The following is a 12,835-nucleotide window of genomic DNA, read 5'->3' as shown; positions in this document are numbered from 1 at the left end:
GGGCGTAGGGTTTAATGGGTTAATTGCCAGAGAATAAAAACACAAATTGACAACACCGCCCATATCCTTTCTTGTCTTAAAGTTATGTAAGCCATCATTAGTTTATTTCTTGATTTGTACATGTATGTTTAAGCAGACATGAACGCCATGAGAAAAATATCAGTAAAGTGTCAAGATTTTATTTTAAACATTTTGAGAATTTTCCATATGATACTAAAATCATATTTGTGTGTTTGTTTGTTTATTAGTCTGGACGTAGATTAAAGATTCATAGAACCTTTAAAGGAGAGGATGGTAAGGAGTATGTGAGAGTAGAGACAGTCAGAAGACAAGAAGTTATTGATACATACGTCAGGATTAGACAAACAAAAGATGAATCATACATGTAAGTGGTATACTCTTCCATCCTTACTGTATTTTAACTTAACATTCATACCCTCATGTTAGCAATGTGCTTTTGTCTTGATTTGCCTATATTTCATCTGATTGCTTTAAATGGATTGGTATTAAGCTTGTTGTTTGTTTACTGCTATAAGATATTAATCTGATTAATTAATCAATTGCTTCCCCCCCCCCCCTAATCTCAATTTCCCTCTTATCTTCATATTCCAATATTATCATTTTGTTGTAATATACTTATTGCTTGCTCTGATTTTTATTTTATAAATTTTATCTTTCCCCTTGACCACTTCTGATAAAAAGTTCAAGTGGATTAAGTTTTAGGTGAACAAACTATTGACATCATTTAGTATGACTTGTGAGATCATAAAGAAATCATGACTTAATATTACAAAAGTAATTGCATCATGATCAAATTATTATGATATCATGACTTTGTCCACACAATTTCAAAACTATATTATGTTATGTTAATTAAAGTTAACACTGAGCATTATTTAGCATAAGTGAATTCATTTGTTTCCCTCCCTAGGAAATGTGAAAAAGTTTGAAGAGACAATAGAAAAGTGTGTCAAAAAATTTGTTTGCCCCCTGCCGTCGAGGGGGCGAATTGTAATTGGAGCTATCACCTTTTGTTCTTCACTTGGCAAAAAAGGATTCATTATCCCTGAACATGCTTTACTCTGTCTTTTTATCTCCCAACAGTCGTCAGTTTGCCTTACATGATGAGCGTCATAGAGAAGAGATGAAGAAGGAGAGAAGAAGAATCCAAGAACAGCTCAGAAGGATTAAAAGAAACCAGGAGAAGATGGAGAAAGAGAAGGTTAATCCTAAACCAAAGGCAATCAAGAAACCAAAGAAAAAGAAGGAGAAACCTGACCTGAAGGTAACAATATAAAGTCTTTTTTATCATGAATGAGAGATATAATCACAGAATAAATAATTATAACAATAATGCAACTTGTATAGCTCATTAATCCATTTTACATAGTGCTGCTGTCATGGGCGATGATGAGGAGTAAGAGGGTGGTTATGATGATGGTCAAAAAGATGACAATGACGATGATGATGATGATGATGAAGATGAAGATGATGATGTTGATGATGACAACGACAATGACGATGGTGATAATGATGAAGATGATGATGACAATGAAAGTGATGATAAATACAAGAATATGTAGAATCCTAATATGTGGAAGCATTGTGGTATAGTATTCAATTTCCTTTGACAAGAAACTCCTTATTACACCTGACCCAAGTAATTTAGTAACTAAACGGCTCCTTAAGCACTCTGCAGAGTTGATAACTGCCCTGCATAAGTTGCTTTGTTATAATCATTATTAATCATATTTTTTTGTTCTGTGCGTGTCTGTTTAGATGAAGTGTGGAGCATGTGGTCTGATAGGTCATATGAGAACCAACAAGGATTGTCCAAGATATAAGAAAGAAGACTCTGAGAAACCAGCTCCTATTACAGTTGCTATGACGCAGGAACAGGAACATGAAGAAGAGAAACAGCTTGGTGATGATGAATTGGTCAAAACGGAAGGAACAAAGATTCTCCTTGATAGAAGAGTTATTGCCCAGTAAGTCCTGATTTGTTGATACAGTTAAACCTGGGTCCCATTTCATAAAACTTGTTATAATATGAAATATACAATGAAATCTTAAAGCTACTGAAATCATTTCATTTCATTGGCTGACAGTAAACTTCATATAGAAATCGTGCCTTGGTTAATGTAAAAAGTGTTTATGAAATTGGCCATTGCTGAAGTGACTATCTCTATATAAGGACCATCAGTTTATAAAAATTATTGAATATTAACCTGTCAATGCACAATTTATTTGCAGTTTCTATTGCCTGGTTAATATTCCAGCAACAAGTCAAGATAAGATTCTGCCCCTTAATCATGCACTCTTTTTTATTTCTTATTTTGTAATTTTAATAATGATCATGATACTCATCTTTCATTACATTCAAGGGGGGCGATCTCTTACTATTTTCCATCAACCCCTTTTTCTTTCCATCATCATATTAATATGCAGTCTTTTTTTTTACCTCCCCTTGCTTTTCTTCCATTTATTTAGTCAGCAGCATTATTGAAAACTACAAGCTAATAGTCAAGAGATCATAGAGTTTGATACTGTAGTGTTTTCCTTTTGCTTCTGTAAATTTTGGCATGAAAGGCCCAATGAGAGAACTTATACCTCGGTCACATTTGCTCATTGGCGGCTGTACGGCGAGTTGAAAACGGCCGTTTTTAACATTTTTGTACCAGCTACATATAGATTGTTTGTATAAAAAAATGAATAAAATGGCTGTTTTCGACTCGCCGTACGGCTGCCGTAGATCAAATTATGACCGATGTATTATTCATCCACACATGGCAATTTAATTGGGTCTATGCCCTGATTTTCAACATACCTTTGATTTCCTTCCTTCATTTCAGTGCTGATAAGATCAGAAGACAGTCGTTGGTTCTCAGGTTTCCTAAGGAGAATATCAAACAGACAAAGAAAAGGAGAGTCAACCCTGAACCACACTGTGATTACCTCAAGGTAAATATACATGTCACATTATAATACTTTAAGGATAGTATCATTATATTTAGCTTGACCCAATTGATCAGAGCATACTCTTTGTCCTCATTATTTTAAAGTTAAACAGGTTGATTCAATTTAGTATATATCTTCACAAAAATGTACTTCATAACATACTGCTAATACTAATTCTGAGGAGCTATAATTATGTGAATTGAATATTGTTGATTAAATTACTTGTAACTTACTTTGTTCTTCATGGCAGAGACCCAATAAATATTGATTAAAGATTGATTCTATTTGATTCATCTGTTCACAAAAATGTCTTCATAACATACTACTGATACCACTTCCCAGAAGTTATAACTAATTTAGTATTGTCAATATAATTGCTTTTATCTTCCATTGTATTTAATTACAGAGACCCAAGCAATCAAAGAACAGACGTAGAGCTGATCCTCAGGTCATCATGAGTGGTATCTTAGAGGAGATCCTGAATGCAATCAGGGAATTACCCTATGTAAGTCACCCTGATCATAGGTTTTGCCCAAATTTAAGCATGATCGGTGACTCTGGTTAAGTGTTAAATCACGTATTGATTTCCATCTTCTAAAATTGAAATTTAGTCTTTGTAGATTAACATTATTGTTGATTTTTTTTTCTTAAAAGGTGATATCACAAATACCAAGTAATTAGTTAAAGCAAACATCAATTCATGAACTCTATAGATTACATCTCCTTCAAGTAACTATAGTTTGTTTCTACTTGTATAATATAATCTTGGAACTTTGTTTTCACCTCCCCTCTATAATCCTTTATTAAACAGGTAAGTACTGGTTATTCCTCTGATAGATATATTTCATTATTTTCTTTCAGACTCAACCATTTCATACTGCAGTTGAGAAGAGGAAGTTTCCTGATTACTACAAGATTGTCAGCAAACCTATAGCCCTCCAAACTATCAGAGATGTAAGAATTTACCATCATGCATGGATCTAAACGTTGTGAAAACATATAAGCAATCATAATTCATATTCTAAAAAAAACAACAACACTTAAACTCACAAGAAAGGTTGTGATTTTTATAGTATCAAATGTTTAATAAGCTATTTTGACTCATGTCCAGTGTGTTCCCACTTTCAGGAAATGCATATGTATGAATACAAAGATGACAAATAGCATAGAATAACTGGTAATTTTTTACATCTGTTTTAAGTTCCCCAGATTTTTTGCCAGTTAAAGAGAGATAAATAATTGATACATCAATGTATGGATTATTGACTTATCGACGTATAAAAGTGGAGCATTGTGGCCCAGTGGATTAGTCTCTGGACTCTGAAACAGAGGGTCGTGGGTTCGAATCCCAACAATGGCGTAAATGATCCACAATGTGCTGCACTCAACCCAGGTGAGGTAAATGGGTACCTGGCAGGAATTTATTCCTTGAAACGCAGCGCGCGTAACAGCTGCACTGCTAAAGCCAGGGTAATTATGCTGCATATACTGTAGAGCGCTTAGAGACTTATGACAAAGTAAGTATTAAGCGCTATATAAGCAAGTATAATTATTATTATTATAACATTAAATTGACCATGACACCTTTACATATAATAATGTCTTTGTCCACAGAATGTTCGCAAGCATCGGTATGCCTCAAGGGATCAGTTTGAATCAGACATTAATCAGATTGTTGATAACAGTATCCTCTACAACGGAGAGATGAGTCCGCTCACCATGGTCGCTAAGAATATGCTTCTCATGGCACAGAAAAAGATGCAAGAGGTAAGTGTTTGTGAGAAACAAATAGATGTATGTATCCTCATTATGTCTTTAATAGGGTATACCTGAGAATTTTTTTCCTTTTACATTGGCTACTTGGGTGAATCCATGCTTTAATCCCATCACATACATGTCTAGAAATCTCAATTTTGAAGAAGAAAATAGATTTTGAAAATAAAGCCTACATTTCAATTTGCAATGTCTTGAATTAATATGAAAAATTTAGGGATTTCACTGTGCTAATTTGAACAGAGTACCCCCCCCCCCCCACTCCATGAGGGTACAGTCATATACACAGTTATCTGTGTACAGTACACGTCAACTTCTGAAGAATGAAGTCAGTTCATCATTTCTAGTGATTCCATTACTTTACAACAAACACCAGTTCTTGTCTGTATTATATAAATAACTTTTCACAATCACCTTGCAACAGTTTTCTCCATTTTTCCGATTCACATCCAGAACTAAATGTATTTTTAATCTTCGAATTCTGCAGAAAACTGACAAACTCTCTCGGTTAGAGATGGCCATCAATCCTCTTCTAGGTGACGATGATCAGCTTGCTTTCTCATTCATCCTTGATAACATTCTAACAGCTCTCAAACATGTACCAGAGGTAAGGAGATTGATATGTAATCTATAAATATATAAATTCTCAGGATAAGACCCCTTTGCTTGGAATGTTTTCTTCTTTGCTTAAATATGATTGTATTTTTTATTCAGATACATCAAAATTACCCTTTTGATAGCCACAGTGCTCAAATTTTAGAAAGTGAATTTCTTTGTTGTCTAGGATTTAGCTATTGCATTGCTAGACAATGTCATGTATAAGTTTTTCTAAGCATTACCTCCCTTATCTCCCATACTATGAATTTACTTGATGTTAGAGTCCCTGAATCTTTTTATACAGTTTGCACAAGCTGGGGACTGTTCATGAAATAACTTGTCACATTATTTATCCTACAGTGGTAATATTCAGACACCTCACAACCAATCAAAACAAAAGAAAAAAATAGTTGTCAAATCTGACAGCTTGTTAAATGACAAGTGTTGATGAAACATTCCCCTTGTTAACTAATTTCATTCAAACTCATTTAGATAAACTTATGGTGGTGGTGAAATTTTCCGAGACCATAGGACATGAAACAGTCATTTACAGCCAACACAATGTGAAGGATTACCAACATCCTTTCATTTTAATTTTCTCTGCATTTTTTTCCAGTCCTGGCCTTTCCACAATCCTGTGAACCCTAAGAAGGTTAGAGATTATTACAAGATCATCAAACATCCTATGGATCTTGAAACCATCAGAAAGAACATCGCTAAGCATTACTACCATTCATCGGAGGAATTCCTCAAACATGTAGAGCGTATCCGTGACAACTGCATCCAGTACAATGGTAAGATGAAGCCTAGTTTATGGTATCTCCAGCCTTGAGAAACACTTTGTTTTTATTGTCATATACTCTTTTGCGAAACTATCAAAAATATTTGATCTTTATTGAAAATAAACAACTATTTTGAAGCTCAATGTAAGTATTTTATATTTGGCAAAATTGTTTTATGAGTGTTGTAGAGAGAGCAAAAACTTTTGTTGTCTTTCTGATAGACTTCATATCAGAATGTTGCATCCTCGGTAAGGAACCAGGTATTCTATGAGTGATTTAGATATCGAACTTCTGCTGTTCAAAGTGGCTATGGTATATTGGATTTAATGTTCAGTAAATGTATGAGTCATATTGAAATTAATTAATCCTAGAAAATATATCAATCTACCAGATTACGTTTAATTACACTAATTTTGGTTCATTTTGCAGGGAAGGAGAGTCAGTTGACATCAGTGTCAGAAAAAGTCTTGGAGACATGTAAGAGTAAACTTCTAGAGAATGAGGAACATATCTCACAACTAGAGAGAGACATAGCACTCGCCCAGGAAGCTGTTCTTAAGGGAGCTGAGACAGAGAGTCTAGGGGCTGCTCCTCATACACCAATGAGTGGTGTCAATGATGATAGTATGCAAGGTAGGTATTTCCCCTTAACAGCACCACCATTCTGAACAACTACTGCTCTAATATTCACCATCACTCACACATGATATTTATAAATTCATATTGATGATAGAATTCCACTTATATAATTGTGCTCGAAACATTATGTTGATGTCTTGAATGTGTCCATTTTGACAACTCATTGAAATGAATATACTTTTATTGAATAAACGAAGTGAGAGGCACTTACTGAATTAATGCCCCTCCAAGGTGTATAATATCCCTCAGTAGTACATGGTGTCCAGCACGGTCTGGAGGTCCTGACTGTTGCTGCTGAACACGTACTTGACTTGACCTGAACTCTCCGGACACAGAACTCTTAACTGACTTTGTCGCACTCTTGGTCATCGGGGGTAGATATTTTGTGGTATTGCGGGCGCGGTGCATTATGTTCACTCATGCACGGAGGTGAGTGCAGGGCTATTAATCGTCCGTATCGCGGGTTAAGCCCAGGCGACATTGTTTAACGACCCTTTATGCAACACTATTAAACCTTCATCTCTTTTATCCAGGATATGAGGATAGTCTGGCTAGTGGTGACAGAGATGGTATGGGGGACTTGGAAGGAGACTACATTGATATTGAAGGGGAAGATGTGAGTAGCACACATCATTACATGTTGGCTTAATTCATTTCACGTGTGAGCATCTACAATCAGTTGTACCATGTTGAACTCAAGATAAGTATCAAATGTATTGCTGGTTGTGATATCAATCGTTTTATTCCGGAATGAACTTTACTGTTCTTCCAGCGCAGAATGAGAATCACGTATGGTTGGAACCTAGATGATGGTTTATGCCTTGTACACAAAATATGGATTGAATAAAAAATTGTTATAAAGTTGAAATAATTTTGAGTATCCTGTTTCAACAGAATTTTAGTATCCTGTTTCAGCAGAAAAGAACATAAGATTTAATTTAGTATCAGTTGTTCACTTCAAAACTTGGTGTACTTATAATTCCATGTGAAGATATATCTGAATGATAATATTTTGATTTGTATGATCTGTTTAATAGAGTCGAACCATGGAAGGTTTCCACGATGAGAGCAGTGTCCTGGTCAATGATCTCCAACTCACACCAGATAACAGTGAAGATGATGAGGATGACTTTGAGTTTGATGACGATGAGAGCAAACAGGGTCCATCCCACAAGCTGAGTGATGAAGAACACGACGAGGAAGATGAAGATATGGGAGCATCGACATCGATGTCGGCTTCGATGATGATTGGAGGAATGTTTGGTGATGAGGCTCGTGCTGCAATGTTTGAGGATGATGATGATTCTAGGAGTTCCGTTTGGATGGAAGAGGAATCAATGGATGTCAGAGATGATAATAGACTCTCACTTTCACAATCATTGGGACTAATGAAGTCGGATATAGGGGATGAGGAGGAAGAGGAAGACGATGTCGGGGAACAAAGTATAGATGATGTCAAAGAAGATGGAGATAGTGAGGATGATAATGATGAGGATGAGGAAGATGATGATGACATGGTAGATCTTGAAGAAGAGACATGAAAATAAGATCCTCTGTGAGTGTAGAAGGCAGTTTTAGGAAAGATTATCATAAAGGGCTTGCTTGCACATGATGTCAATTAATAATTTACTGGTTATTTCTGTTACACATTTAACCCTAAAAGAATTGGGTTATCGGGACCCATCTCACAGCTGGGGGGTGGACGGATTCCGCCCCCCCACGAGATCTCGGCCTTCAATTGCGCAAGCGCCGCAAAATTTTACACAGTGGTAGTGTGCGATAAAATCTACAAGGCTGTTTTTTTTTTTAAAACAATAAGATCTTTCATTGAATTAACTATGCTAATTTATGCATGAAATGAAACCTTTGCTCTAATCAGCTATCATACGGCCCCAAAACCGCTAATTTTTTATTTACAGACTCTTTGTAGGATCCCAATCAAATGTACTTCAAAAAAAATGTGGTATCACAATTTTTTTCTTGTGTTTTTAGATTTCTTTGTTTTTGGACTTTTTGGTTTTTTTATTGTTTTCGATGAAAATTTATAGACTTTTTGTTTTTGTTTTTTATGGAAATTGATGCAGACTTAATTCTGATCATAAACAAGACAAAAGTAATTAAGTTAAATCAGTATTAGTAGAAATAATGATACATTTATGAATTTTAGCTAAATACACAATTTCAATTGGATTTGTACATGAATTGACTTTTTTTAACCGTTTTGGGTCTGATATGCACTTAAACAATGTTGCGTAATTTTGTTACTGCATACCCAGGCATTGCAAATTTGGTTTCAAAAGTTAGGCGAGATTTGAAAGTATAAAGTCCGCGAGTGGCACGGTTGAAACGTTTCGCGCAGTGAATTTATCATGAAAAATGTCGAGGGGGGCGAAATCCGCATCCCCCACCACCCCCCATCCCCCCCCCCCCCGGGCCTTTTAGGGTTAAGTATCAGTGGTAAGTATCAAACAATTCAGAACGTCCAAAAGTCTGAGATGTATCCACTTATAACTCTATAGCTTTGCTTGATTTTCAATAGAGTCCATCATTCCGTCACTCCAGAAGCATTTGTTTCATGGATAGTCCAATCAGGTAAAAAATAAAACATGATCTCAAATAAACATCAATATACATATTACTCTCACATTATTTTGAAGTAGTCAGGAACAATTCTGTTATAAACAAATGTCAAACTCCCCTTTGTGATGATGCTTTAAAGGGATGGTCCAGGCTGAAAATATTTATATCTTAATACATAGAGTAGAATTCACTGAGCAAAACGCCGGAAATTTCATCAAAATCGGATAAGAAATAATAAAGTTATTGAAGTTTAAAGTTTGGCAATATTTTGTGAAAACACTCATCATGAATATTCATTAGATGGGCTGATGATGTCACATCCCCACTTTCCGTTTTCTTATGTTACTTGTATTACATAAAATCATATTTTTTTCATTATTTCATACTTGTGTGAATAATGTTTCCCTTAAAATGAAATAAGTTGTAGCAATTTATATTTAATGCATCTTATGTGGCTAAGAAAAAAAATTATATTGTTTTCATGAATCTTGTATTAGAACTGCGGTTCTGTGTGGATTACTAGTATTCCCCTGATGAACTTTGCTGTTGTGATGGGATTTCATTTAAATGTATATCAAGCTTTCATGCTTCTCATAACTCAACACAAATAGAAATCCTTGTATTATTTTCTTGTTTGCTGCCACCTTGTGTCCACCTGAAACTCATCTAAACTTGATATTGCGGTATGCACCTGTTAGCAGTGAAAATAATTAACTGATTCAGCCATGAGCCAAGATTTGAGACCAAGTCTTATCTTATACATGGTGACATTTAAGGCAGTTAGTATCTTTGCCAAGGATCAAAAATAAAACAAAGTATAATCTTGCCAAGAATTGTTGATTTGTCAACAAAGAATCAAAGTTGATTTCCAAAAAGTTACTTGTGGATGGTTGGTTCCTGTGAGAGAATAAACCTGTATCTCACCTTTTCTCTTTATGGAATGAAAGCGATCTGAAAGACTTAATTTAAATAGAGTGTTAACAGAATGTTCTGTCAGTGATATATTCCTTTTAAAAAAATCTTTGGATTTTCTAGCCTTCAGTGATCATTAATTCAGTCAGTAAGAGATGAGAAAGTAAAAAATGTTGGATACAGTTATTTATTTGAATCATGTTTGTGCATTTGCTAAAAAAAATCTTTCCTGTCTTTGAAGTTATGTGCATGGAATGATGGACACATCTGTGAGGATTTCAAATCCTGTTTTGTAAATGATGTAAATATTATATAATATGTAGATATTGTAAGATTAAACATCAAAACTTGAAATCATCCTCATTATTCATTTTTTCCATACTTTCATTTATCCAAAGTTTGCCATTTTGAACATCTATGGAATAATGATAACTTGTTCAGAATGAATATTTTGCATGCGAACTTCTGTGACTGGCATGTCGAAATTTAAATGTTGAATTAACAGAAAAGGTGATAGTGATGATGATGATGATGATGATGATGATGATGATGATGATGATGATGGTGATGATGGTAGTAAAGATAATGATATATGATGGTGGTTGCAATACTATGATGACGCTCACTGGAGGATCCAGAGGGGGGGGCAAAGCCGGCACATACCCGCCTTTTGAGAGGCAAAATTGAAATTTTTTTGTGCTTGTCAATTTTTTCCTTGGGGAAAATGTGCCCCCCCCCATTTTTTTTTGTAGAAAATCCTGGATCCGTCCCTGGTGATGGTGGTGGCCAGTGGTGGTGATGATGATGATCAAGGTTGATACTGGAAAAGTAATGTTAAAAACGAAAGTGGTGATTCGTGGGGCTATGTTTTAGTTATAATAATAATATAGGATATTTCTATTGCGCACATATCCACCTTGTTAGGTGCTCAAGGCGCTCCTATATTACCCGGCTAAGCTTGGCGTTCATAGCGCACACAGCTTTTCAAGGAATTACTTCCTACCGGTACCCATTTACCTCACCTGGGTTGAGTGCAGCACATTGTGGATCAGTTTCTTGCTGAAGGAAATTACGCCATGGAGTTATGTACTTGGGAGGAGGAAGAAGAAGAGGAGGAAGAGAAGGGAAGAAAGGAGAAGAAGAAGAGTGGTGGTGAGGATGATTATGATGATGATGATGATCAAGGACTTCACAGTTGATACAGGAAAAGTAATGTTAAAACCGAAAGTGGTGAACCATGGGGCTGGGTTTTAGTTATGCAGGTGCCGCGGGGAGGGAGGGGGGCTGAAGCTCCCCCCACTTATTTCTAAAACCGTATACAATAACGTAAAAATTACCATGGGATTGTGATTTTCTGCATGATCAGCCCCTCCCCCCACACTTTTGGCTTGGCCCCTCCACTTTGAAAACTGTTCCGTGGCCCCTGTTATCTGCTCAAGAGGAAAAGGAGGGAGGAATAGGAGGAGGAGAAAAGAATAAAAGATTTGATTATCTGTGCGTTAAGTCTAATACTATGGGAGGCCTATGCGGTTATTTTGTGCGCTTTAGTGTTTACAGATATACAATGTAAGTAAATGATTATCACCCACTTTGACTTTCTGACAACCCCCCTTGAGCGTATCCTTCATTTAGACTGTCGATTAGCAAATCTTTTATGTCTGGCCAAAAACATTTATAAAACTCCGAACTCAATCCATCGCAACCAGGTGCCTTATTATTTTGCATTGAAAGCAAAGCTTTATAACACTCGTTTTCGGTTACCAGTCCTTCGCAACATAGCGCATCCTTCTCATCTAATACGTTCAATTCAATGTTTTTTAAGTTGATTTGATGTTCATATCATTATCGTTATAGCTATTTTTGTACAATTTACTGAAATAATTACTAATAATCTTCAAAATATCTGTTTTCTTTGTAAATGTTTTACCGTTTTGTACAATACAGTTAATTTCTTTTTTCATGCCATTTATGGTTTCTTTTTTCAAAAAATACGATTGGACGCCAGACTCCATCCATTTCTCCCTAGTTCTGATAATTATACGCACCTTTGCACTTATATGTGTAAAGTTTGCACTTATATCCATTAGCATACCTACGGGAGGGAGCAGTCTGCCACCCCCCCCCCTGACGAGTCACTACCCATGCAAGGGACGTATCCCTGCCCCCCCCCCCCCCCCCGACGAAATTGAATAACTTTTTTTGTACGAAATCCTAAATTTTTTTTGCTTGTCAAATTTTTGGGCGGACGAATTTGCCCCCCCCCCTGTGAAAAATCCTAGGTACGCCACTGTTATCACCATAAAAATTAGAATATCTTATGCTCATCAAACATACCTATAATTATAGTTATTATAACGGGAATACATAATGAAGTCATATTTAGAGTTTTATTCAGGCTGACGAGTCTTGACATAGAGACAGAAAGTGAGTCTGGAGAGAGAATGAATGAATTGATAGTCTTTATTTTAAAGTATACCATATGTAGGCTTTCAGTAAAGCTTTCTGCTAGATGTACAGTATATCCACACAAAAAAGATGAACAATAATTAACCTTGTGTGGTAAGAAGAGCAACAGCCTTCTGAAACGAGCGATT

At 35.8% G+C, this 12,835-nt stretch overlaps 1 protein-coding gene across 1 annotated transcript in view; it reads left to right on the top strand.

Annotated features, from left to right (window-relative positions):
* The window catches only part of LOC121408313 (transcription initiation factor TFIID subunit 1-like), a 51,850-nt gene extending 43,081 nt beyond the window's left edge, over positions 1–8,769 (top strand). The window contains 12 exon segments of the mRNA XM_041599739.1: positions 249–385; positions 1,105–1,285; positions 1,780–1,988; positions 2,853–2,961; positions 3,365–3,463; positions 3,820–3,912; positions 4,573–4,725; positions 5,219–5,338; positions 5,945–6,122; positions 6,540–6,743; positions 7,283–7,365; positions 7,787–8,769. Of these exon segments, the coding sequence (XP_041455673.1) occupies positions 249–385; positions 1,105–1,285; positions 1,780–1,988; positions 2,853–2,961; positions 3,365–3,463; positions 3,820–3,912; positions 4,573–4,725; positions 5,219–5,338; positions 5,945–6,122; positions 6,540–6,743; positions 7,283–7,365; positions 7,787–8,290 (2,070 nt within the window). The 3' untranslated portion in view covers positions 8,291–8,769.
* The last annotated feature ends 4,066 nt before the right edge of the window (positions 8,770–12,835 follow it).

This window comes from Lytechinus variegatus, chromosome 1 (genome assembly GCF_018143015.1).
Source record: "Lytechinus variegatus isolate NC3 chromosome 1, Lvar_3.0, whole genome shotgun sequence".
In the NCBI taxonomy this organism is placed as follows: Eukaryota; Metazoa; Echinodermata; class Echinoidea; order Temnopleuroida; family Toxopneustidae; genus Lytechinus; species Lytechinus variegatus.
Note: the sequence above shows the minus strand (reverse complement) of the source record. Positions and strands in the feature narration are given on the sequence as shown.